The sequence below is a fragment of the Miniopterus schreibersii genome, assembly GCF_964146895.1.
Source record: "Miniopterus schreibersii genome assembly, chromosome: 2".
Classification (NCBI taxonomy): Eukaryota; Metazoa; Chordata; class Mammalia; order Chiroptera; family Miniopteridae; genus Miniopterus; species Miniopterus schreibersii.
Genome location: NC_138102.1, coordinates 7,361,211 through 7,388,701, shown reverse-complemented (window position 1 = coordinate 7,388,701; position 27,491 = coordinate 7,361,211). Strand labels below are relative to the sequence as shown.

Sequence of the window (27,491 nt, the reverse complement as noted above, 5' to 3'; positions counted from 1 at the left end):
CGTCTCTCCATCTCATTGCCCTCCTGGCTGTGCTGCCTCAGAGCAACCTGCCAATAATGCCCCCTGCTGTCCCACTCTGGCTCTATGGCTCTGCTGAGAACCACCCCCTCCTACGGATGAGTCTGGACACCAGCAACTTGAAAAATAAAGCAATAAACACTGTAGATAGCTGCATCGGAGAAAGAAGTGGCTGAGACATAGACAAACAATTGGTTGGTGAATGCTAGGCCAGTAGACACACTGCCGAAAAATTCACAATGTGCCCACCGAATTTTATCATCTTTTGTTCGCACACTGAGTTAAGAGGTTTGCATTCCTAAATTGTAGGTGACAAAGCCAGTAAGAGAGTTTAAATCGAGCAACGACGTGGGACAAGAGCAAATTAAAAGATTGCCCTTTCCCTTGGCTCCTCCCTTTGGTGAGCCCAACGGCAAAGTTAGTACTGACTTCTGTTGTCTTCGAAAATTCCACCTCTCTGTGGGTTCCTGTATTTCTGGAACATTGACCCAAAATAATAAGGTTGCACTTTCTCCCCTGGTGTGAATCCTGGGTTGTCTGGGGACTCAGCTTCTCCAAAGGACTAGGTCTCCTGATTTTCTAGTAAAGGGTGAGCGTGGGTGTTTTTTAAAAATGGGTGCTGTACCTTTAAATTCTGAAAGTGAACTTGGCTCAGGAAGGCCAGCAGTCAAGGTCCAGCCCCTAGAATAGAGAATAGCTACAGATTCCCCATCCTCAGTCTCTGCGAGGGGACGGCTGTGCCAGCCAGCTCAGCCAGGCTCCTGGCAGCATGGCCCTGCCGCTCGGGGCCCTCCTGCTGGTCCTCGCGCTCGGCCCGGCCCTGCCAGCCTCTGCCCACCGGAAGCTGCTGGTGTTTCTGCTGGATGGTTTTCGCTCAGACTACATCAGTGACGAGGCCCTGGAGTCCCTGCCTGGTTTCAAGGAGATCGTGAGCAGGGGAGTGAAAGTGGACTACCTGACCCCAGACTTCCCCAGCCTCTCTTATCCCAACTACTACACCCTGATGACCGGTGAGTATCTGTCCTCTCCGGGGTGGGGAGGATGGTGCTAGAGTCCAACAGGGAACAGCGAGTGCCTGGCAACGGAGTCTTATTTAAATGCTCAGGTTTCCCTAGTCCTTTGAGAGCAACAGGAAGTTAGTGTCCTTGGCCGAGATTGTTTTTTCATGGTTGTGTTGTATACCAAGAGCTTACCAAGGACCTGCTTTGGATTCTCAGTGTGGAGAACAGAGAGCCACATGTAGAGATGATTTAAAAAGGGGTTATTTGTTTTGCAAATCAAAATTCTAGCTAACTCCATATTTTCCAAGTTCAAGTTTAAAGAGTCATCCGGTCCTCATGTGTCTGTACCAGATTCCTCCCGTCCCCTTGCTCTGCAGTCATCCGTCATCCTGGAGGCATTTGGCTTGTTTATCAAAGTGCTGGGCTATGCAAGTCACACGTGCATTCCTGGAGCACTTGGAAGAAATGTTTCTGACAGATCTTGAAGAGTTACTTAGCAATGCCACTTGGCCCTTCTTTGGCCTTTTGGGCCAGGTCAAATAGCAGGGAGAAGGGGGAAAGTGTGTTGTGCTTTAGATTCCCATTTTTAACTTGTAGCATCTGTTAAAAACAACAACAACAAACAAACAGAACAGAAATGCCAGCTGGCCCAGACTGTGCCTGGGTCAGAGAAAGCTGGGCTTAGCCTGAAGATGACCTTCGTCTGGGATCGCCAGAGAGCCAGGGTGCTTCCATGAACTTGATCCCCTGTCTGCGCAATAGCAGGGACTTTCAGCTCGCTCGGTTGGATCCCCGACTCCCAGTTGGCTTTTCAGCAACCTTTGCGAGGGCCAGCAAGGCGTGCTCAGAAAGAATTTAGCAAACCGTCCAGGGAGGCTGTTAGGAACGCACAGTTACTGCTGCTTATGCTGAACTTTGCTACGTGCTCTGAGCACAGGGAAACCCTATAAATTACACTTGCAGGAAGGAGGCGAGGACTCGCATCTCATCATGGATCCGCACAGAACGGCAAGGCCGGGGAGCCCGCGAAGACCCCTGAGATCTCTGACTTCATGTGTGGGTCCTACATGCATGTGTATGGACAGATGCCATAAAATTAAAGGGGAAAGAGACTGGAGAACTAGAAATGAAGGCACGGATGGGGGAAAAATCCAGTCCGTGCCAAGCGAACAACGCGCGTGTTGGTTTTTAAACTCCCCCACCAGACGCGCAGCAGCGTCTCCAGATAAGCAGGCGACAGAAGTGCTCCGGTCCTCCCTGGGCATGCTGCCCCTCGCAGGAAAGCAGTTTGCAGGCTGCTGGGTCACACACAGATGCCATTGTGTGTCCCAGCCCGGCCTCAGCTCTGTCCCCGAGCTTCACACATGCAGCCCGCTGCACTCCCGTCGTCTTTCAGAGCCTGACTGGGAGGCGCGATTCATAAGCTGCCACGTGCAGTTTCCCCGGTCTCGGTGGAAAATGAACAGAATCCGTTTCAGAAAGTCAGACTCCAGGGCATAAAAAGGGACCATTGCAGTCTGCACAGAGGAACCAGGCCAGTGGTACGGGCTTTTATTTGTCAGGCCCGCATCCCTGACATTGGCACCAGGGATTTTCATCACGCCTCAGTCACCCAAAGACAGGCCTTCGGTTCAGGATGGATGTTTTCTCTTGTCCCTTCCATGGGTGCTTGACAAAGATCTCACCTTCCCTTCCAAACTGACTTTAGCCTGAGGAAGCTACATGTTATGCCAATATATACAGGGTGTCCCCCTAAAACGTATACACACTTTAACAGCTAATAGCTCAATTTTGAAAATAAAATATATTTTAATAAACACTGCCTTTATAATTATTCAAAGTGTGTATACATTTTTGGGGGGACAACCTATATTTATTTATTAAAATTTATCTTTATTGTTGAAAGTATTACAGATGTCCCCTTTCCCCGCCATTGACCCCTCCACCCCACTCTTGCCCCCTCCCCAGGCTTTCACCACACTATTGTCTGTGTCCATGGGTTTTGCATATATGCATAGAAGTTCTTTGGTTAATCTCTTCCCACCCTCCACCCCCCTTCCTCTGAGATCCCTCAGTCTGTTCCATGCTTCCATGTCTCTGGGTCTTTTCTGTTTGTCAGTTTATTTTGTTCACTAGATTCCACATATAAGTGAGATCATGGGATACTTGTCTTTCTCTGACTGGCTTATTTCGTTTAGCATAATACTCTCCAGGTCCTTCCTTGCTCTCTCAAAGGGTAAGAGGTCCTTCTTTCTTACAGCTGCATAGTATTCCATTGTGGGACACCTTATATTTAGATGGTAAAATGTGTAATCTGATTTGAAAGACTGCTCGATACTTAAGTCAGCTTTTCCCCTTTTATGGAAGCAATATTAACACAGATGTGTCTAGCAGGGCTTATGTTCATGTGCAGATGACATTGGGGATGACTTGTCTCCTACCTACTGATGAAGTGAAGGCTGGGAGATGCCAAGCCGTGAAGCTGGTATCAGCTCCCTTGTCCTGGAACTGACTCTGGGCTAAGTTTAGACAATTTTCCCCACTTTCATGCTTATTTTTCTACCTGATGTTGAAAAATTCCTATTTCTTTAATATAAGGAAGAATATAACCATTGGGAATTATACTTAAACATATGGTTTGAGCATTTGAGCATTTTATGAACCAGCAAAAGATCATGCTGGATCCTTTTGGTATTAAAAGGGAGGTTGTTTTAGGATTTCCCAGAATTCGTAAGTGAGACCATGATCTCACTTCATTACGTGAATTATTGCCCATAAGACACAAAGCCCTGGCATTCTTCTCTTTGTGTGATGAGGAAGGATGAGTTACTGGAAAGAACCCTGGCCTTGGAGCTGGAAGACCTTGATTGAGTCTTCTCAGGGTCTGGGTGACACTTGAGGAGACTTGGGCAAGGCATTACACTGCCTCAGTTTCCCCAGCTTCTGGGCCTGAATCAGGCCAGGATCTCAGGTGCTGTCAGATACAGACCTGAAAATAAGCCATCAGAGGGAATTAGAAAAAGCCAGGACTGGAACCTCTTGGGAGGCTTGCATATAAGAAATAAGCCAATATCTGAAACTTCCTGGGAGGAGAATTTCATGGGAAGTCACGTGGGTGGTGATGGGAAGTGAACAGTCACAGGGTTTGTAGGGAACCTTGGAAATCATCCAGCCCTGTCACTGACACGACGCCACTGTGGCTGATTTTATTTTCTCCTTCGAGTTATATTTGCATCAGGACATATGTGAATAAAAATTACAACAGTGATCAGGAAAATTCCATTGAACAATTGATTCCTGGGGGACACAAAGGATCTTAAAACAGAACCTTTCACCCAGGGAGCCTACATTCAAGATGAGGACAGGAGACACATCAAGTACCTACTAATATTCTAAAATGAATGACGAAATGTGTCCCTCCAAAATTTGCGTGTTGGGGTCCCAAACCCCAACGCCTCAGAATGTAACCATATTTAGAGATAAGGCTTTTAAAGAGGTGATTAAGTTAAGATGAGGTCCTTCAAGTGGAACTCTGATCCAATGTGACAGATGTCCTCTTAAGAAGAGGAGAGATGCCCAGCCAGCATGGCTCAGTGGTTGAGCATAGACCTATGAACCAGGAGGTCATGGTTCAATTCCTGGTCAGGGCACATGCCCGGATTGCGGGCTCGATCCCTACCTAGTAGGGGGCCTGTAAGAGGCAGCCGATCAATGATCCTCTCTCCTCATTGATATTTCTATCTCTCTCTCCCTCTCCCTTCTTTTCTCTGAAATCAGTAAAAATATATTTTTCTTTAAAAAAAGAGAGAAAAAGCCACATAAGGACACAGTGAGAGGCAGCCACCTGTAAGCCAGGGAGAGAGGTCTCACCAGAAACCAAACCTGCCAACACACTGATCTTGGACTTCCAGCCTCCAGAACTGTGAGGAATAAATTTCTGTTGTTTGGCCACCCAGCCTGTGGCAACTAGCAAACTAATACACAAAGACCAGTGGGTCATTTCCCAATATGCTAGAGGATCAGAGAGAGGAGCATTTTCTTCAGTTGGAGTAGATGTGAAAGCGTTTGAAGGAGGTGGGCCCTGAGCTGGGCTAAGCAGCCGCGAGCATTGGGTGTATCATTATATCTTACTTTATGCAGAAGCTCTCCCTCGGAAGAGCTGCGTGTGGCTCAACTTCATTTTAGTTAAAATACAACCACAGAGTAAATGCTATTGGGATGCTTTCGGTTTTAGTCTCACTGTGGATCTTTTTGCAAGGTTATTCCCTTTCTGAATTAAATCCACATTTTATTTAAGTAAAGTTTAACATAAACTTCATGGAAGAAAAACAGTGGTTTGTTCAATTCGGATCGTGGGTAAGAGGGAATGCTGGGTATGTTTTCAAGCAGCAGGACACCGTTTCGCCAAGGCCAATGGCAACATTTGTTTGTAATTCTTGGACACTTTTATTTTTTATTTTTATTAAAGTATAGTTGGCACACAATATTATATTAGTTTCAGGTATACAACATAACACGATCACCATGATAAGTCTAGTGACTATCACTGTGCAAAGCTATTGTGATATCATTGACTGTATTCCCCATGCTCTACACACACCCTGTGGCTTATCTACTTTTTAACTAGAACTTCGTACCTCTTACTCCGCTTCACCTTTTCCACCCGTCCCCCAACCTCCTCCCCTCTGGTAACCATCAGCTTGTTCTCTGCATCTACGAGCCTGTTTCTGTTTTATTCTGTTGGTTCGTGTGTTTTTTTAGAGTTCACATAGAAGTAAAATCATATATTCTTTCTCTGTCTGACATTTCATTTAGCATATAATCTCTAGGTCCCCCCATGTTGTCACAATGACAAGATTTCATTCTTTTTTATGGCTAAGTAATATTCCTGTGTGTGTGTGTCGCCTCCTCTTTACCCATTCATCTATTGAAGGACAGTCTGCTAAGCATTTGGGAAAGTGGCCCAGAAACGTCCTGAGTAGCACGGAAGCCCGTCTAACCTTCACTAAACATAACCTCCCAACAGACGAACACCTGCTGACATGAGTTTGCTATGCAGTGTGTTATCATTTAAACATTTAGAAATCAGTAAAGTGCAGGGAGGTAGGATGCTTTCTGCAAACACTGAAGAATGTCCATAGCAGGACTAAGATGGGAGGGCAGACGCCATAGGCCCAGTTCACACAGCAGGGCCCTGGCCCGAGTCCTGGAGCGTCCAGGAGGCTGTGACCTCGGGCTCAGGGACAGAGGTCTCCCCAAGACCAGTCCAGGAGGCACCAAGAATACAGGTGCCTTATGAATCCTTGACTGGAATCAAAGCAAACCCAAGAATACTAACTGCTTGGAATTAATCTTTGTGCCACTGTGTCCCAGGCTGCACTCCTAGGAGTTACACGTGAAGCCAGTTCCTCCCAGATATTAAGGCCCCAGCACTCTGGGGTGAGGGGCTGCGGGGTAAGGTATGCTTTCCCTGCCTTTAAGAAAATAGCTGATTTAAATTAAAACCGGCTGTCACTCGGACCAAAGAAAATCAGTGCAGAAAGTACTGAGAAATCCTGTTTGGGAAAAAGCTCACTTACTCAGCCTTCTGGGGAGTTCGGGTTTCAGGCAGGGGCTGCCGTGCACCCCCAGACCTCCGCACCCCCCAGCGCAGCAGCACGGACATGGCCTCCAGGCCCCCCCCCTCCTTGTCCCTAGCCCAGCCTTTGCACGGGGACCTTCACCCCTGCGTGTGAGCCTCCGTACACGTCGATCCACTACACCTGGGCTGCCCTCTGCGTCCCCTCCTGTCCTCTCTGGACAACGCCCAGTCATGCTTTTGATCCCCCGGGGCCCTCCCGTGGCCCCGGCCAGTCCGCAGGCTTGGATTTCCCTGCCGCGCCTGGGAACGGGGGTGGGCACAGCTGTGTCCCTCCCCTCTGGTAGCTCTCTCGGGCTCTAGGACCTTCCTTGCTGGGCTCCTCTGATCGCCCTGACTGCTCCTGGTCCCTTCTGGTGGCTCCTCCTCATCTTCCTTGTCTCTCTTTTGTGGAATTGGCTGCACTTTCGAGACGATGCCTAAGCCTCCACCTCTCTCACCCTCCTCCCCTGCACCCTGACCGGAGCCAGCACCCTCTCCTGGGCACAGGAATTCTCTTTAACATGAACGCGCTGTGTCACAGACACAGAATGGGTACTTGCTGCCTTTTAGAAGAACCTGTGGGTCTTAATGAAAATGAGTGGCGTAGAGATAGGTGCCTGTAGCTCAGGGGAGGGTTAGCATGGTCTTGAATGTGTCCATGAGAAGATGGAACTAAAACTGAACACTGAAGGATGAGTGGAAAGGTTTTTAGTAAGAGATGAATTCCGAGCCAGGTCTTACGAAAAAATAATCTTTGACGACTGTGATGATCTGAGGGACACAACACAAGCAAAGTCAGAGAAGCATCCACAAGGACGGGGAATGTGTACTCAAGCCACTCGCCCCTGGGTGTAGGATGGAGGGTCAGAGAGAAATGCATTTGTTTAAAAAAGAAAAATAGACATTCATGGATGGAAGGCTTTGGACGCTAAATAGAAGATAGTCCAACAAGCTCCTTTACTCCTTTCCCACTCAGAACGTTCGGCGTCTTTTCTCCCTGATGGGCTGGGAGTGAGGGGTTAAATTTGAAGAGCGCCTTGGGGCAGAGCCTGCTGACCGGGGAGTGAGTGAATAGGGAAGAACTGAAAGGAAGGGACCCTGAATCAATCCCAAGGCTACATGATATTCAGAGGTCTGGGGCTCCTCTGAGCGGAGACGAGAAAGTTCGGAGGGTTGTTTATTGGGGATGTAAATTTTCATCAGAATAGATTCCAAGTTAGAGTGGGATACCTACCTGGAGTGGAAACTTTAGGGGATCAGAGACAGTGTCTTAAAGGAGCGTTCCAGAAACGTGTAGCATAACCACGGGGGTAAAAGAGAGAAATTGCTCCGTGGGTCCCAGTGGACCCCAGCCAATGGGCTTCTTATCTCCCTGCTTCCCACACAGCTGGGAGAGGACATTTCTCACAAAAGCACAATTAAGTCTGTCTTCCCCTCTGCATGAACTTTTGTCTAAGCTTTGTCACTTACTTCCTAGGGACACCTGACAACATTTCTCCACGTTTCTACTTAATCCTGTGGTCTGTGCAATGGGTCCTGATTAAGCTGCCTAAAGACGCAGGCTGGGTCTGCCAGGTGTCGGGCAACGGAGGCCTCGGAGAGCACTAACCGGCCCCTGGCCTGAGAAAAAAGTGTGTTCCAAGAATTTGCAAAAATAATCTCTCCTGGCACGTCATTATTTAAGCTCCCATCAACGGACCTCTCCACACTGCAGTGCCACTTTTTAAAAAGCGTGTTTCTCTTGGCTCCCATGGTGATGAGAGGGAGGTCTTGTTATATGGCGTTCAGCTGCTGGAAACACACACCCTGAAGGCGGGAGTGGTTAGGGCAGCGGGTAAAGCTTCCAAATGTGGTGAAAGCTTTTGATTATAATACCAGCGAGCCCCTTTCTAAGAAGGTTCACCCGCCTAGAGCCCCCACAGCTCTGAAATGTGGCCGATCCCCCCCCTTCCCCCCACCCCGTGATTGATAGGCCCCTACCCTCCAGCCAGGCTGCTGGGAGTTGGGTTGAACCCTGCCACTCACAGTACCTGCCTCATCAGGAATGCTATGCTAAAAATGGGTAAAAGGACATTGAAAATTAATTCCGGGGGAGCCTGAGTCAGCATGTTAACATTTATTTCAGAGACACTTTCAACAGCACCTACTCAGGTTTCCGAGCCCCCTTCCCTGAATAGGGCCATTGTCTGCGGTCCCCCAGGCGGGACCGGGGCAGGCCTGGGGCTTCTCTGGGCCCTGCGTGGAGCATTTGGCTCTTGTTGGATGTTGTGCTTGATCATAAGCTACTCCTACCTTCAGCCCTTTTTGTAGGAAGGAGAAAGGGGTGGGCAGAAAGGCCCGGAGCCAGGTGTGGGTGTGCTCCTTGGGACAAAAGGGCCGTCAGACTGAAATCGCAGACAGACTTTTTGGTCAGGGAACTTCAGATGCTTTACACTTGGTGGTCACACCTCCCCCCGACCCAGGTACCTGCCCCTGAGAGCACACACTCCTGTGGTTCCAGATCCGAGGCGGGAGGCCGGCGGGGCGGTCGTGAGGATGTGTGTCAGCATCTGCAGCTGAGTGTCCCAACCAGGTGCCGCGGCCGTGAATGTTCCAGGTGTGTTGGGAGGCCAGGTCCCCGCCTGTCACCGTGGGTGGGTCTGAGCAGCCTTGTCTGTTCGCCCAGGTTGTCCCACCAGAATGTCCGATGGGGAGCAGGCTGGAAAGCACTGGCCAACCTGGGTGAGCGCAGAGGAGGAGTCAGCTGGCCGGTTTCTTTGCCCGAGTCTGCACAACCCCCTGGGACTTTGGATAAGTCGCATCACCCTCCTAGTCTTGAGTTCTCACAGCTTTAAAGTGAGAGGCCTGGGCAGACGGTGTCTGGGGTTAGCTGTGCTCTGGGTGAGGGCCAGATGGCCCTGGGAATGTTCTTGGCCCTCTGTTCCAGGATGTTCCACGATGATAGTCTGCGTCTCCTCTGATGGCCACAGCTCCACCTGGACCTCCTTTATACCTTTGAAGAGTGTGGTCTGTGGTTTATGCCACTGGATGCAGATGGCCCCGGACAGGGCTCTGGCCCAACGGCAGTGTGGGAGGCAGTGGAGGGAGGTCCCATGTCTGCGGATAAAGTTGGCAAGACACCCACAGTGTTTTCCTGAGGGGGCCTGGGCCTTGGGCTCTCCTTCCAGATCATGCACACAAATCAGATAAATTAGGCCACCCGCTCTGTAGCGTGTCTGGTGTTCCCTGAAAAATTATCTGCATGTATGAGGATTTGGCTTTCTCAGGTAGACCTGAGAACCATTCTAATTTAGTGGTTCAAGGCAAAAACCTTAAACAAACATAGGTGTTTGGGAGAAAACCTCAAGTATCGGGCTTTTAGTCCTTTATTAGTAGACCACAGGCCCGCCTGGAACATGCTGCCCATCCCGTCCAACCCTTGCTTCTCAGCCCAGAATAATGAAAACCCACGAAAGTCCCTCCCTGGCCATACGAACTCCCTCCTGGGCTCCAGCGTTCTCCCTGGTAAAGGAGGTAGACCCTCTCTAGGCTACACCCCTGGCCTGCAAGACACCCCACCAGGAGTCCACCAAAGAGGGGAGATGTGAGAGGCAAGGCCACATCAGGACACAATGGCACCTCAGAGATGTCATCAGGGTCCTCACTCTTGGCTCCAGCAGCCCCTGGAAAATGCCACCAAGTCACTTAGCCTGAGGTGGTTCCAGAAGCCATGCCACGTACTGTGTGTAAGTGGTCAGTTATTTTAAATTTTTCACACACATTCCCCCAGTCTGTGGTTAGAAATGCTCTGTGGTGTGGAGGCAGCTCCTCTTGCAGGAGGCAGGAGGCAGGAGGCAGGAGGCAGGAGGCAGGAGGCAGGAGGCAGGAGGCAGGAGGCAGGAGGCAGGAGGCAGGAGGCAGGAGGCAGGAGGCAGGAGGCAGGAGGCAGGAGGCAGTGGGCACCTGAAACACCACCGTTTGGGGTCCTCAGGGCCGAGCCAAAGAGTTTTGCCAATTGGAGGGAACACATATCTTTAAAGGTGTATAAGAACTGAGCACTGTGGTTTCCTATTGGAGGGACATCTGGACAGATGAGAGACAGATACGTGAGACAGCTGTCTTCTCAACTCTCTTTTTGAACAATATGATTCATCTATTCAAAATATTAAGTTAAAAGATGTATCTGGATCCAGTGGAACTTGCTCATCTCCATGGATAAGCAGACATTTTAATTTAACATTGGTTAAGCCCCTGTTTTAGTTCAGGCTGCTGTGACAGAGTACCTCAGGCTGGGAGGCTTATAAACAACAGAAATTGATTTCTCACTGCTCTGAAGGCTGGAAGTCCAAAATCAAAGTGCTGGCAGGTCCAGTTCAGGGTCCTCTTCCAGGATGCAGGTGGCTATCTTCTCATTGAATTCTCACATGGCAAGAGCTCTCTGGGGTCGCTTTTATAAGGGCACTAATCTCGCTCATGAGGGCTCCACCCTCATGACCTAATCACCTCCCAGAGGTTCGGTCTCAGCCTAATGCCATCACATCAGGGATTAGATTTCAGTATATGAATTTTGAGAGGACACAAACATTCGGTCCATTGCACTCCTCTTGTTTTAGGGAAACATATAATCACATTGAAAGGTTTTTTAAAAAGATGCTTCCCAGCCCAGTGGGCCTAAAGCAATGTTTGGTTTGCTCAGTCTGTTTTGCAGACTTACAAACAACAGCTAGCCAGGGCTCAGGAGACCCATGGTTAAGGCTGCTCTCACTGTCCTTTGAACACCATCACCTCATGGGACCTGCCACTGCCCCTCTGAGGAGCAGGACTGAAGACAGTCTACCAGGTCCCTCCTTGTATTCAGCCTCTGAAGGGCTTCCACGCCGTAGGTGACTCCCTCAGGCTACCCCTTCAGCCCAGGCCTGCACGTCACCCTGCTTTTGGTCTACACTTGCTCAAAGGCAGTGGAAGGTGGGAATGTGGGCAGTCCCAGCGTCTGGGCCCAGTGCCTGCTCAGAAGAGGCACTTGACCCGTGTTTGTGGACTGCGCCCGCTCAGCGCCAGGAACCGGACTTCTGCCCAGCCCCTCGGTGGAAGGCTTGTTGTCATTTGTCTCCTAGGCTCCAGGGTTTTGTTGCTGCACCTCGTCTGCTGGGGGCCGGTTGTTTCCTAACAAAGCCCTGGTGCACTCATGCACCTGCCCAGATCTCCCTGGATTCTGGATTCCTCCCGGCCCTACCCCAGAGCCTCTGAGCTCCCTGTTTCCCCTTCACACTGGATACACTTCTCCTCTCAGGGCCCCGAGCCACACCACTGCCACATCCCTCCTGTCATCGTGGGCTTCCCAGCACCCAGGGCTGTCCCGGTTCTGCTGGGGTCTGTGGTGGATCTCATTCCAGGTTCCGGTTACTCCCAGCCTGGCCCACTCCCCCGCAGCACGGCCAGCTGGCCTTGTCCCAAACCATGGCTCCCCTCCCTGTCGGTTCCTGCCTGTGACTTTCAGAGCCCATTTTAGCAAGCGTTTGTCAGTGTAAAATATAACACTGAAACCATGTGCAGGAGCTTGGGAATATGTAACCAAATCCTCAATATCCTGATCCAAAATGTCCCCCAAAGACATTCAGAGTTACCAAATGTAAAAAGCAGGAGAGGCCTTGGAAATTCCAATGCATTTATTCGTCTCATTGTGCGAACAGGAGACCGAGCCCTCAGATTCCCATCCAGCAGCTAGATCAGGGCAGAAGCTCACCAAGCACAGGTCTCTGAGTCTGGGCCAGGTTCGGCCTCCCTCGGGTGACTGGGGAAGCCCAGGCGTCCTTTCTGACCCCTCCTGCCCGTTGATCCAGGCTGACCTCCTTGCCTAGGCTCTCAGCTTGGCTCTGAGCACCCCACTCTTCCATGGGTGGGCTCCTCTGCCTGGGTTGCTTTGGGTTCTTTTTTTCACACTCATCAACATCTCCAGGATGTGTGAGCTGAAGGGGAGATAAGATTGGAGGATGGTTTCCTGTAGATTTCATCAAAGATCTGCTCAGGGAGGAGATGGGACCTCCTAGAATGTTGGGGTGGTGTTTGGCCTCTGCTCAGCCAACCCCCCTATTTCCCAGGGCCACAGATAATAACGGAAGGCAGGCTGCTATTTTGTAAACTCCACACATATCTCACCAAGTTCTAATGAACAAATAAGGAAATCATGTTCCAAAGAATCCACTCTCAGACTCACTGTGTCAACATGCATTTCAACATCTAGCTGAAGGACAAGGAAATCAGATGAAAACAAAAATGGCTTTATCTACCCAATTCCCAACCACCTGGACTGTGTGGGGGTCTTGAAAATTCACCTCAAGAGATCCCCTCAGCGGATATTTGTCACCTCTCTGTTTTTGTTGGAGGCGTCTCTGGGAACTCTCAGTCCTTCCCTTTACTTTGCCTCCGCCCAGGCCCCAGCTGCCCTCTACCCATCTTTCTCTTCCAAGTCAAAATAAGATGTCCCTCCTCTAATAGGCCTTGACCTTCGAATAGTAACATTTCAGAGCTGGGTGGGGCTTTGAGGTTTTGTTTTCATCTATCATGGATTCCTTTACCACTTACTATTGGGACTACAGAACTCGGTAATTATAGCAATGTATAATGTTGATGTATATTCCAGCAGTGCATTCGTATGTGAAACATCCTCTATGCAGGGACATATTGAGCATTTACTTTGTGAAAGGGGCTGTTCTACAGATGACCGGGACAGGGCCTCTGTCTTAAATGAACTAGCAATATATGAGCAACTACATATATGTGGAAATAAATATAATCATAGGACAGAATAGAATAGGCACAGGGGCTGCCCAGACCATTTCTGAGGCTGCGAGGTGAAGAGGGAAGGTTGGCTGACGTGATGGCATCTTGGTAAAGCCCAAACGATTTGGACAGGTGGAAACCTCGAAGAAGGGCCATGAGGATCGATGGCATCGCACAAGTCAAGGGTCAGACGTAGCAATAATGAGAAGACTTTGGAGACCAGAACTGGGTTTAGAGATGATTACTCTGACATTTCTGAGCAGTGTGGGCTGGAGGGAGGTCATCTAAGTCTAAGGCAAGAATGGAGGAACCTGGGAGCCAAGTCCTCAGGGCCAGAATGAACCTGGGGTCAAGGATTTGATAGGCGCTGGGGAGAGGGAACTGGCAAGACTGACTGGATGTGAAGGATCAGCGAGAGAAAAACGTCTCAGAATCAGACAAGAACTCAAGCTAGTCTTAGGGTGAAATTAATGTATCAATCTGTGTTCACAAACTTGAGTGTGTAAGAAATTGTACATGTCTCTATTTTTTCTTAACAAAATCTAAATCTATGGGTGAACCTTGAAAGCATTCTAAGGTAAATAAGCCACACACAGAAGGACACATATTGTGTGATTCCACTTACATGAGGCAGATGGAGTGGTCAAGTTCACAGAGACAGGAAGCAGAACGGTGGTTGCTGCGAGCTGGGCAAACGGAGGGCTCGACAGGGCAGAGCTTCTGTTCGGGATAACAGCTCTGGGGAAGGGTGGTGGTGATGGGCACAACAGTGTGAATGTACTTAATGCCACTGAACTAACTGCACACTTAAAAATGGTGAAAATGATAAATTTTATATTTGTTTATTTTACCATAGGAAAAAATAACCCTAAATCTGAATGACCCCTATCCCACTGGGATCAGTAGAAATTCAGTCTCAGTCACTACAGGTGGGTAGTAGGGTGACTTTTCCTCTTCCTCCAGCGTTACACAAAGGTCTGGGTCATATATAGTCCCAAGGCCCTGGGGCAGCAGCCTGGTCACTGGGCCACCCTGCTTCTCCCCAAAGCCCACATGTTGGTCCATATGGTTCCAAGACCAGGCCCTGCTGCTTGGAGCTGGAAAACCTTGTGCTTTGACTCCAGCCTCCTCCATGTGTCTCTCATACGTCGGTGCTCCCCATGGAGACTGCCCCCAAACATTGCATCTTCCCTGCTCTCCCTGGAACAGCTGACTCCTTCCAGTCTCTCCCTGGTCTGGAGGAAACTTTCCACCAGGACCAGCCTCATGGCGTGTCACCTGTGCCATGACATGGAGCCCCGAGCTTGCTTTTCTGCTCGGCCACCCCATTTTGAAATTCTTAATCATTGATGGTCAGTGGATTGCACATCTTCATTTTGCACTAGGTCCTGTACATTCTGCAGCCCCTCCTGCCTTCCCCTTTTCCTTGCTCCCCTCCCCTCCCCTCCCCTCCAGAGGCACGGTCACAGTGTGTTCCAACAGGCTCAGTTTGAGGTGACAAAATGTCCCAAAGGAAGGCGTGTGTCCAGCAGGCAGTATCAGCTGCTGTTCCAGAAACACATACCTCCCCACAGACAATTCAATGGTTTTTCGTCCATTTACAGAGATGTACAACTATCACCACAATACAATTTTAGAAAATTTCTATCACCCAAAAGAAACCTTGTGCCCTGCAGTCACCCACCATTCCCACCTCCGGCCCAATCTACTTTCTTTCTCTAAGGATTTGCGTTTACAGTTCAGGTAAATGGAACCATAGGATACGTGTTCTTCTGTGCCTGGCTTCTGTGGCTTAGTACAGGGCTTCTGAGGTTCATCCGTGTTGTAGCAGCACCTCATTCCTTTTATTGGCGAGGATTCCATCCCATGAACAGGCCACATTTCGTTGATCTGTTCACCAGCTGATGAACATTTGGGTTGTTTCCGCTTCTTGGCTCTTGTGAGAAAAGCTGCTATGAACATTCAAGTACGAGCCTCTGTGTGGAGATATGTTGTCATTTCTCCTGGGTACACACCTAGGAGCAGAATTGCCGGGTCATAGGGTAACTCTCTGTTTAACATTTGAGAAGTTGCTCATGTGTTTTGGCTGCAGCATTGTACATCCCCACCAGCACTGTGTGAGGGTTCCCATCTCTCCACATCCTTGATGACACTTGTCATTGTCTTTTTTTAATTATAGACACTCTATTGGGTGGAAAGTGGTATTTCATTGTGGTTTTCATTTGCATTTTCCTAATGACTGATGATGCTATACATAATGAGCTTATTGGCTATTTGATAACTTCTTTAGAGAAATATCTATTGCAATTCTATTATCTATTTTTAATTGGGTTATTTGTCTTTTTATTATTAGCTGTAAGAGTTCTTTATATATTTTGGATATATGTTAGGGAATATGCAATTTGCAAATATTTTTCTCCCAGGTGATCGTTGTCTTTTCATTTTCTTGATGGAGGGTCTTGAAGTACAAAGCATTTGATGTTGATGAAGTCCTATTTATCTATTTTTTTCTTTTACCACTGTACTTTTGGTGTCAGATCTAGGAAATAATCGCCTAACCCAACAGCATGAAGATTTACTCCTGTGTTTTCTTCTAAGAGTTTTATACTTTTAGCTCTTACATTTAGGTTTGTGGTCCATTTTGAATTAATTTTTGTGTATTGTATGAGGCAATTTTCCCAGTACCATTTGTTGAAAAGATTATTCCTTTCCCACTGAATTTTCATGACGCTTTTGTAGAAAATCAGCTGACCATAAATGTTGGTTTAGTAATGGGTCCTCAATTGTATTCCTTAAGGCATCCTCATGCCAGGACCACGCCTTTATGATTACTTAGCTTTGTAGGAAGTTTGAAATTGGGATGAGTAATTTTTCCCACTTTGCTTCTTTTTGAAGATTGTTTTGGCTGTTTAGAGCCACTTACATTTCCAAATGAGTTTTAGGATGAGCTTGTCAACTTCTGAAAACAAAACCAAAAACTCAGCTAGGATTTTTGACAGGAATTGTGTCACATCTATAGCACAATTTGGGAAACACTGCCATCTTAACAATACTGTCTGCTGGTGCACAAACATGGGATGCCTGTCCATTCAGTCAGGTTCCAAGGTCTTTCGGCAATGCTTTATGGTCTTCAGTGCACATGTCTTGCACTTCTTTTGTTAAGTACTTCTAAGCACTTTAGGCTTTTTGATGTTATTGTGAATGGAATTCGTTTCTTAATTTCATTTTTGCAGCATATAAAAACACAATTGATTTTTGTGTGTTAATCTTGTATCTGGCTGCCTTGCCAAATTTGTTCATTAATTCTAATAGTATTTTGTGGATTCCTTAGGATTCTCTGACGTAAGAATATACAAGATCACCATTCCTGCCAATAAAGACAGTTACTTCTTCCTTCCTAATCTTGATAGCTTTGATTGATCTTTATAATCACCTTGGGAGTTATGGGAGGGCATTTTTGCAAATGAGAGACTTTAGAGTGGGTAAGTAGCTTGACTGAGGCCAAACAGCCAGGAAGTGAGTAAATCAGGGCCAAACAGAGGACTGTTGTCCCCCAGGCATCACTCAGCATTTTCACCACAGGGCTTCTGGTTGGGAGAGTCATGACCCGAGAAGACAGTGGATGGCCTATGTCTCTGCAGAACCACTGGTGTCAGCCAGATTCAGTCCAGCAGGGGGCAGAAGATATTTCCCAAGTGTCTAAGGATGTGTATGTCTGTAAGTCTGTAGAGCTCAGTGCTAGGTGCTATCAAATACTATTTCAACCCATCCTCATAAAACCCTGTACAGCGGGCACAGTTATCCCCATTTTACAGATGAGGAAGCCAAGCCTGGGACATTACATGACTGTTCAAGGTCACAGAGCCCACGAATAGCAGAGCTGTGAGGACAAAATCCTGTACTTCTCCCACAACCTCAAGCTGCCTCTCCTCTCCTCTCCTCTCCTCTCCTCTCCTCTCCTCTCCTCTCCTCTCCTCTCCTCTCCTCTCCTCTCCTCTCCTCTCCTCTCCTCTCCTCTCCTCTCCTCCCCTCCCCTCCCCTCCCCTCCCCTCCCCTCCCCTCCCCTCCCCTCCCCTCCCCTCCCCTCCCCTCCCCTCCCCTCCCCTCCCCTCCCCTCCCCTCCCCTCCCCTCCCCTCCCCTCCCCTCCCCTCCCCTCCCCTCTCCTCTCCTCTCCCGCTCTCAGCTGAGCCCCCCTGTGCAGCCACCTCAGTGTCTGTCCCGCAGACGGGGACGTGGTGGCCGCGTTATGCACAGGGCGCATGCCTCACACGCAGACACCCAGAGGCCGTGCGTCCCCGCCTTTCCCGGCTTCCTCCAGACTCACCACCTCATGGGCAACCAGCTCTGGCTTAATCCCTCCTTTGTGTGGCTCAATGGACAATGCAAACAATTGGCGCTTCTGGGGTTGAGTATAAAAGAGAGGATTCAACCTCAGACACTTAGCTGCTTATCTGGAATGGCCCAGGCTGAACAGTCGTGAGCAATGGCTTAAACAGGCCTCTTTTGATGAGCCACATCTGGGAGCTGACCCCCGCCACTGAGTTGCAGCCCCGGACCAGTCGCTCCTAATTGCCCTTGGTTCTGGGGACCTGGGGGGCACTGTGGTCCCACACAGGGCAGGGCCCAGCTGCCCTACCTCTCACCCAGGTGTCTCTCGTTCCCTGACACTCAGTAGGAGCTCAAGAAAGGCCTCTTTGTATCTGGTTCAAGGTTACTCCGAAACTACTTTACCCTAAATCTCAGCCAGTGTCCTTTTAAGCCGTTCTCTTCCGATCCCACCCCCACTCCTGACGGAAAGGGGGGTTCTGCTGCCTGTCTGTCCCGTCTTTCATGCTCCAGCAGATGAAAAACACAAACGGAAGTGACAACGGTCACCTCGGACATAGCTCCCCCATTCTCTCTGCCTCTTCTCCCCGGGGCCCGTCACACCCGACCCAGGATTTGAGAATACAAAGCAGAAATGGGTATAATTAAGTATTTTGCAAACTCTCTCAAGTATTTTAAGAGGCAAGCAGACACCCAACTTACAATGATTATGGTTTGCCTTTTCACTGAATTCCAAATTGGTGAGTCACCCAGGGCGCCCGTGGTTTCAAACAACTCTCTCGTGTTCCCGAGAGATTTGGGGTTTGGGAGCCCAGGCCACGTATACAACCGAGAGTCTGGAAAGTGCTCAGAAGTGACAGGTCCCTCGGGAGGCACGGGGGCAGGGAGGTCCCCGCTTTAGCCCGGCTTCCCTGTCCAGGTGGTTTCGTGGTCGGCAGGAGAACATGGATTTCCTAATAAAAAGGTACTGCTTCTGCCAAACAAGACTTCCTTGTATTTTACGCAGCCATGTTTTATATTTTTCCAGTTCATTGCCAAACCCAACTACTGCTCCCCTCATGTGTCCCCTTCCTGGGCTCTGGCCTGGCTACTTCTGCTCTGTCCCTTGAAGATGCCTGAGTGAGGACAGCGATGGGCCAGGAGCAAGAGACCCAGGTTCTAGTCCGGGCTATGGTGGGGCCTAAACTCTGTGGCCTCAAAGCCTTTCTGGGTTCAGGTTTCTTTTCTGACAAAAGAGGGGCGAGGGCTCCAAGGAGTGAATTCGGATGCGATGGTCTCTCTCCTTTCTTTAACATGTTCTCGGGATCGCCTGGGGTCTGCTTCCCCTGAACCCTCTGACCTTGGCTCCTGTCAAAGGAAAGGCGAGGCGGGTATTTGACCTTGAGCCCCGCTCTGCTGCCCACCCGAGCTGCAGCTCTGGTTGGCATTTCCATTTACTCCCGAAGCACGAATTGAGTTTTTACGCACACTCCCCACTGTTAGACTCTGCTATGATTTAAAAAAAGAGGAAAATGGCCTGGCTCGAGGTAGGATTTGGGGGATTAGAAACCTAGGCCAGAAATTTCTATTTAAAATCACTTCCTTCACTACCAATTTCCCTGAAGAACACGTTTAGGTCTTTTTAGGAAATATCTAACGGGCTTCCCGCTCCGCTTTCGCGGGAGCAACCTGCACAGGGAGGAAAGGAGAGCGGCCGAGGGGAGGAGCCCCTGGCATGACCGTGAGGAATGATTTATCACATCAACTGCAACCCACTTTCCAGCCAGGCCTGCGGCCGCTCAGCACACAGAGCTGAGGGCTCCGAGCCCCAGCCTTGGAAACAGCCCGACGGGCGGGCGAGAGGCCACCGCGGTGGGTCTCAGATGGAAAATCCAGGAAATTGAGCTGTGAGAGAGTGGCAAGTACATTTGCGCGCTTAATCACCCTCTCTGTCATCTCGATTCCCATCAATCTTTCTAGATCTCTTCGGTGTGAAGTCCCGGTGTTAATAAGGCCAGGGCTTGACTTCTCCATGCCAATCAGTGTCTCTTCTATCACATAAGGGAGCATGTGAGGGGCAAAAAGGGCCTCATCCACTGCCCAGGGGATTAACAATGAAGCTCACATTTGTGGTCCGACGTCTGTGTTTTGAAATGTCTCCCCTATTTATTTATTTATTTATTTTCCCTCTTTTTTCCCCACTTTTTAAAAATTGAATTTATTGGGGTGACATTGGTTCATACAATTACACAGGTTTCAGGTGCACAATTCTACAACACATCATCTGTACACTGTACGGTGTGCTCTCCGCCCCAAGTCAAGTCTCCCTCCGTCACCATTTATCCCCGCTGTACCCTCTCCCACCTCCCCACCCCTCCTCTGGTCACCCCCATGCTGTGGTCTGTGTCTACGAGATTTTTTGTTTGGGCTTTTTTTTTTTCTTCTTCATCCCTTCACCTTTCCTCCCAGCTCTGCAGCCCCCCTCCCCTCTGACAGCTGTCATGAGTCTGTTTCTCTTTCGTTTGCTAGTTTATTTTGTTCAGAAAAGTCTCCGCCATTTAATTAGCAATACATTTTCTTAATCTTTTCTCCAAAGAAGAGATTGTGTCTTTTTGAGGGTAAGTTGTTCCTACACTTTCAGGCCTCTGGAGCTATGTGGCATCAGCCCCGCAGAGTCCGCCGCCCCCAGGCCGATCCTCCGCAGTGACGGAGCAGGGGACGGGTCCCAGTCAGGCCCGCTCCCCTACTGGCGACTTTGCTGCGGGACCGCCTCCTACGGCCCAAATTTCTCAGAACAGCGAAGGTCCTTCCACCCAACCCCTTCCTTCTCCACCTTCTCACAAACATCAGACCTTCACGATGAAGGCTTTCCCTGGAGCCCTGCTTCCTCCCCTTCCTCCGGATCCCCCCCAGGAACTTCCACGGGTGTGCAATCTCCTCTCCACCCCTCTGTCATGAAGTGAACTAACCCAAGGCCACGTCGGGTCCCCCTGGGTCATGGTGTGCCTTGGGTCTTGTCCTAAGTGCAGGAAACGCCTTTGGGGGATTTGAGCGGAGGAGCCTGCGACGTCACTTGCATTTTAGAAAGATCTCGCTGGCTCCGAGGGCTTGGGGGGTGCAGAGCAGCGAGGGAAGGGCAGAAGCCGGGGGGCCGTGAGGAGGCCGCGGCTCAGACCCCGGCCGGGCAGTTGGAGGGACTGCAGCCTGGCTTTTAGTGTTGTCCTTCTACCATGACTGCTTTTCCTAAATTGACCCAAGACCTTCTGAAGGGCAGAGCCAATGACATCTTTCAACACCGCTCTGTGGTATTTTCCCTTTTGAGCACTCAGGCTTTCGAGAGACTGTCTTTATTGGGGTTCTGCGTTGCCTCCCTCCTCTCAACCTCACTTTCTAGTAACTTCCACTGACTTCCCGTTTGCCAGCCCCGTGGCCTTGGGGCGCGTCAGGATTTGGTCCTAGCTCTTCCTTTCCTGTTCTCTCGTCTCTCTTGGTGGTCTCATCCCCTGTGAGGTCTGGTCCCTCACGCACATTTATTGGCCAATTCCCGTTTGTCACCACCTCTGCCCCAGACAGCCACTAATCTACTTTATGTCTTTTTACCTTGGCCTTTTATGGATATTTCACATGAATGGAGTCATCTGATATGTGGTCTCTTGGATCTTGCTTCTTTCACCGAGCATAATAGTTTCGAGGCTCATTCACAGTGTAGCAAGTTACTACAGTCTGTTCCTTCGTATTGCTGAATAGCATTTCATCACATGGATATCAGCCAAGTTTTATAACAAAAAACTCTCAAAGCTCCAGGAGCACCGACATGGGATTATGCCTGTCTGTGCGCCCTGCGTAGGATTCTCGACTCATTGACGTTTCGCACATTCACTTTACTCTCACTTGAGAAATATCCGGTTTCTGTTTTGTTTTGTTTTTGCAGAACCAGGTGGAAGCAAATTGCTAACATCATGACCCTTCGCCCCTAAGTAGCTCAGCATGTATAGAATATTCTCCCGTGTCACCGCAGTTATTTTCAGATGTTCTCAATTGGCCAGAAAGTATCCTTTATGACTTTTTAAAAAATCAAAAATCGAATGGAGGTTCATGCAGAACATTTGGTGGCCACATTTCTCTGCTCTCCGTTACGAGGGATATTCGCACCTCTTAGTTTTGTTCGGATTTTCCTGATGTTGACATTCTTGAATAGCCCAGCCAGTTGTCTCATAAACAGGCTGAATTTGGGGTTTGCCTGATTTTTCTTTCTGCTTAGATTCAAGTTAAGCCTCATTTTGGCCAGGATACTACATTTTGAAAATCCAAACTGGGACAAGGTTCCGTGCACGTTGGGAGAAGGCGACGAGTGTAGGAGGGTCCGAGGTGTCGGCCTGGCTCCGGAGGCCGCTGCTCTCCCTCCACAGCCCCGGCCGAGGCCCAGACTGCAGCTCCCGTTGGGGTGTTTCACGGGTGTTTTAACTTGACATTCGCAGGGATACTTCGCCACTTAGCTTTGTTGTAGAGGCTGTCCTTGGGATGTGTGTGTGTGTGTGTGTGTGTGTGTGTGTGTGTTTGGGGCAGGGGGAAGGTGGCACAGCTTGGGACAAATGTCCACTCTCTCCACTCACTGTAGCCAGAGAGGTCGGTCATGTAAGCTCCTGTGTGCGCCACGTTGGGGGAAGGGAGGAGGCCTCTCCCAAGGGGCAGGGGTAGCTGCTTCTAGAAGAACAAAGGGTAAATGAAGCGTCCACTGAAGGAACCATTGCCAATCGGGGTAAAAAAAAAATCACTGACCCTAACCGAAGGAGAAAAGAAGAGGGGTGACACAGGGCTGGGGCCAGGGATAATTAAATACCAAATAAAGCAAATGCGAAAAAGAGAAGTGTAACTAAACAGGGGTTAGGAGCGGGCTGGATGAGGGCATGGAAACGCAACCTGAGACGGAAAGAGAGAGTCCAGGCCCCAGGCTCGCTCCTATGTTCCCAGGACACAGGCACCCCGGGGATCGCCTGGGTGCGGGGGCTGCCTGGACGGGCGCCACCAGGCCCCACTGGCCTCGCTCCCTGCCTCGGCCTGGATTCTTGCCAGGTTTAGCATCTTCACGAGCAGCTCCAAGAATCCTGGGGCGTCTTCCAACCGTGAGGTGAGAAGGCAAAAGAACAGGGGGCTCTCAGCAGAACCCTGGCGGGGTGGCGGGGAGGCGGGGGGTGAAGATTATTGTGAGCGCCAGCAGAGGGCAGTGTCGGGCCAGGCTTGCCTCAGGCGCAGGGGAGGTGCTTTCTCAGCCAAGGTGAGCCCCAGGATTAGTTTCTGAATTTGAGATTCACCTTTGGCAACCTTTCCTGAGCAAAATGTGGCAATGCTTCTTTTCTTTTCCTTCAGGAGTTTTGAGAATCTGCCCCAGAACATGATGTGTAAATACAAAGTAAGAAATAGGCTGCCCAGCCCCATCTCTCCCTAGAAACCATCGATCACTGTGCACTATTTGATAACACTGTCCTTTAAAGGGGGATTTGGGTGGTGGTGTGCGTTTATCAAAAGCCTACTATGTGCCAGACACCAAACTAAAGTTTTACCTACCCCAAATTATTTACTTCTGCAAGAAACTATGATTATTCCCATTTTCCAGATGAGGAAACGGGGGCCCACTGAAGTTAAGTAACTTGTGTGAGGTCCCACTGCTGGGATTGGGTGAAACTTTAGGCTGTTGGGCTCCAAAATGCTTTCTGCCGGGCCACAAGCTTCTCATAGGTCCTCAGTTCCTGCCAGTTCTCATCCTGCCCGATGCTTCTAGTTTTAACTCAAAACGCTGCTCTATGTCAATGGTATCTACTGTTTGGACAGGGAAACTCTCAGTGCATCAGAACGACCCTTCTCACACCCAGTCAAGTGATGAGTTGCACATTTGAGGTACTCTTTCATTCCCAAGACAAATTGTCTTTCAACACATTTTATATATGCTAAGAGCACCCAAAGGGAATTATATCCACAAATCATTAAGTGACGCACCTTGTCAATTCCAAACTCCGTTTGCTTACATGCTGGCCACGGATCTGAAGAGATGAGCGGTGGCCACAGTGATGGCCCAAACTCTCTTCCTCCCATGACTTGGGGGGCTGGTCTCACTTTGCCATGGCCAGAGCTAGCCCAAGGCAGTGAACTCGGACAGGCCAGCATCATACCTCACACGTTCTAGCAATGACACAAAACCAGCCATGCTGAAACCTGAGTTTTCTTCCATTTGTTTCATGCCAAAAAAAGGGTGGGTTTTTTGGCTTGTTCTGTTGTGTTTTTGTAGATTGGTTGGTTCACACTAGACTGAGCTGTTGATATTACTGAAGACCTCACACTCCTGAACAGCTGAATTAGATCTTTCCTTATCAACTCTTGGCCTTAACAGTTGATTCAATAATATTTTGATGTCTGGTCCATGTTGCTAGAGATACCCATTGGTCAAACCAGGTTCTACACCAATTGAAAAGCTGGGTTGGAGAACGTGGCTTGGATCCAAAACCTAACTGCGCCTTTTTTTCTTACTGAATTGAACTCCCCATCCTTACCCCCACCCCTGCCCCAGTCACAAGGGGTGGATAGGACAGCTGAAAAACTGGAGCAGCCCCCTGCTCTGGCACAAAGAGAACCCCTATCCTGGGGGCAAAAAAAGCCTCCGTCCACCTGCAGGAGACAGGATGGGAAGGGGCTGGAGCCTGTTTTTTGCCCAATTAACCACCCCTAGTAGTGTGAGGCATGGGGCCAACCTAATGTTCCTGGGGGAGAGGAGGCAATCCAGTGGGTGGGGGAAGATGGACACTTTGTCGCCAGGGGGAAGGTAGGGGAGCTTCAGGACAGAGAGGTCGGCTAGATTCTCACGTATTCAGGATTATGGCCAGGAATAAGTTTCCCCTACAAATACCTTCCATGCTTAGACGTCCCTGGCAGTGCTCAGCGCAGTGGAAACGTGTCTCCAAAGAGATTCCATCTCAAATGCCGCGCAATTAATTCAAGCTCTCCTCCAACTTTTCACAGAGGTGAGGGTGGATTAGGCTGTTTGGGAATGTCTCTGAGCTTTGATAAAAATTTGCTTTCCCAAAACAAAAAGTGTTTAAATAAAAATTCCAAAACTTATATTTTTGACCTTATGAGGGAAGATAGTCTCTGTGTCTTTTTCTGTATTCTAGTTGTTAAATAACTGCACCAAACTGGTGCACTCCAGAAAAACAAAACAGTGCATTCTCTTTAATCCAGTGACCTCAAAACTATGAGCCTAAAGGTCTCTAATCAAAAGCCTCTCCCCTTGGAACATTTTGGTTATTTCTATCGCAGTCGCTACACCTCCCACGCTAATCAAAGCCTGTTATCTCGGTCTTGCTATACTTGTGACCTAGGCTCTAATCAGGCCTGTGTCTGGCACATCCGGCAGTGGCTGCATTTACAGGTGAACAAATTGTGAACTTCTCTTTCAACTTGATCTTGCATCTTTCATTCGAAACCACTTCAACTCAACCAAATTCTGCCTTTGAGCAAGTTAAGAAAATAAGGTGTTGTCCCCCACAGAAGTGATCCCTACGCACATGTCAGTTTGTGAGTCAGGGCTCTGAGCAACTCACTGTTAATTCTCTCGAGTCTCTTGGGTATCAAGTATTTATTTGAGAATTTACTAAATAGGGTTTAAACTTGTCTTTAGACCCTCCAAATACTCAAGGAAAAGTGCTCAGAGGAGTCTGGCCGTGGGAAAGTCTGCCCTATATAACTTGCTCAGGCTCTGGGCTCTGCATTGGGTATATAATTACTTCTTGGAGCCATGTCAATTTGAGGTGATGTATATATGATCGGTCCCTAAAATGCACTCATTAACTTGAGATCCGAAGGTTCCGGAGCTTTGGAAGACTCTTTCCACAGCTGGACTCTTGCCAGAGGGAGAGAAAGCGTAAGATTCTTGTCTGCTTTGTTAAGTGTCCCGTGTCTGGCAGCAGTCCCTCCTTTAGAGATAGTGAATTGCAAGGGACAGAAACATGTCTGGCTTTCTAGAGACCAGGGAAACTCCATGTGGTTACTTTAGTGAGAACCTCAGAGGCAGACCTGGATTTTGAGGCCATTTCTATTAAAACAGCCAGGCCCTGGCGGGCAGATGAGAATCCAGTGGCTGGAACGTTGCTGGGGCCGGGAAGGGTGTGGCGTTGGGGCAGAGGGACCTGGCTTGGATGGGGCTCCGCCCTTCCACCAGCTGCGCGGCCCAAGCCTCGTCACTCAGCCGCTTTGAGCCTGAGTTCTCCCGCCTGGAACATGATGATAATGTCACCTGTCTCTTAGAGTTACGGTCAGAACAAAAGGAGATGGGAGCTTGAAGCACTGAGTTCCAGATAATGGGAGGTGGCCAGGAGCTGGTAACTCGTCCTTTACTGAGTCGATCAGCAAGCACCTGTCAAATTGGTTCAGGCCATTGGCCTCAGCTATGACCCTTCCTGAGCCTGCCTTGGCCTCCAGGCCTCCATGCATTGTTACCTAGAAGACAGACCCGCCCTGGACTGACCTGGTCAGCTGCAGTCATCCTCTCCTCGAGGGTGGAGCATACAGATCGCACCATGGTCAACACAACCAGGGCAGCGGCTCCCTTCCCGTGGGCTTGCTAAGTGCCGGGCCCTGTATGAGAGGCAGCTCGTACGCGGTGCTTCGTGCCAGGAGATCACAGTGGCAGAGAGCCGGGGCTCCACACCCAGGCTGCCTCTGAAGCCCAGGTCCACTACCCCTCCTGGTGTGAGTGAGACTAGGTCTCAGTTACGTCACCTGTAAAGTGGGCTAGCAATGGTCGGTCTGATCACTTGCCTGTCATCTCCCCACTGTATCCCTCATCTCCTGGGGCGGGACAGACTGCCCACAGCCTGGTTCTGGATGCCGGTCACACATGGCTGTAACCCAGACTTCTAGCAGGTGGCCCCAGAAGCCTGCCTGTGACTTGGAACTCAGCTCCCCTGGGTTCTGCCTCTGGGTGAAAATGTGTATGTTCTAAAAGAATCATTTCCAAGCTCCTCATTAGTATTTTGTAATCTGTATTTACGTTTTGAATAAATTGATGTGTCTAAAATATAACTTTATTTTTTACTTTTCAACCAGCTGTTTTGATATCTAGTAGACACAACTGCATTCATCCAATGGAAACACACATGGACCCCAGGGAAACATAATGGGTGGCTTTAGAAATTAAAGATAAGCATTAAATTAAATTAAATTAAAGAGTGATTGTACGCCAGGAATTAGGAGAGCTTTTGTATAATAAAAAAGTTCCTTATTGGCTGTGGAACCTGAGTGTTTACAAACTCTCCGGTCTTAGCGATGAGGGAGGAACAAAGAGAAAACCGTTTACCTGTGTTTGGAGATTGACCAGGAACTGTCCCCCTTCTCACGGTGAGCACCGCGCCTCCTGGCACAGCCTGTGAAGCCCCACAGAGATGTCATTGGGAGGCGAGGGGAAAGTGGGCCTGCCTCCTGCACACCACGCCTGACGCTGCCGCAAAGCTCTGTCTGTTGCACCCAACCGGAGAAAATCAAGAAGAGCTGCCGATGTACAAAAATAGATACGGGCCAGGCAGGGATATGGAGACAGAGCTTGTGGGCTGCAGGAGCCAGACCCTCTGTTCTGTTCTTTCTCACCATGTTTTTACCCAGGCAATGAGTGTGAGAGAGCGAGAGACACAGGGAGGTGAGAAACCAGCTCGAGCAAGAGCAGGCTCAGGCTGTTACACACACAGATGCCAGCCTTAGTCTCCTTGTGGGAAGGAAAGTCGGCTCAGCAGAAGCCACGGAG

General features: G+C 49.4%; 1 protein-coding gene across 4 annotated transcripts in view; it reads left to right on the top strand.

The window, feature by feature from the left end:
* ENPP6 (ectonucleotide pyrophosphatase/phosphodiesterase 6) overlaps positions 1-27,491 on the top strand; it is a 109,024-nt gene that overhangs the window by 43,547 nt on the left and 37,986 nt on the right. The window contains exon 1 of one of the 4 annotated variants that reach the window (XM_081129585.1): positions 427-1,028. The exons of 2 other annotated variants lie outside the window; for them this stretch is intronic. In XM_081129585.1, coding sequence (XP_080985711.1) covers positions 788-1,028 — 241 coding nt within the window. In that variant the 5' untranslated portion in view covers positions 427-787. Of the gene's footprint in view, positions 1-426; positions 1,029-27,491 lie in introns of those variants that run through there. One more of the 4 variants, XM_081129587.1, reaches the window with a different exon arrangement.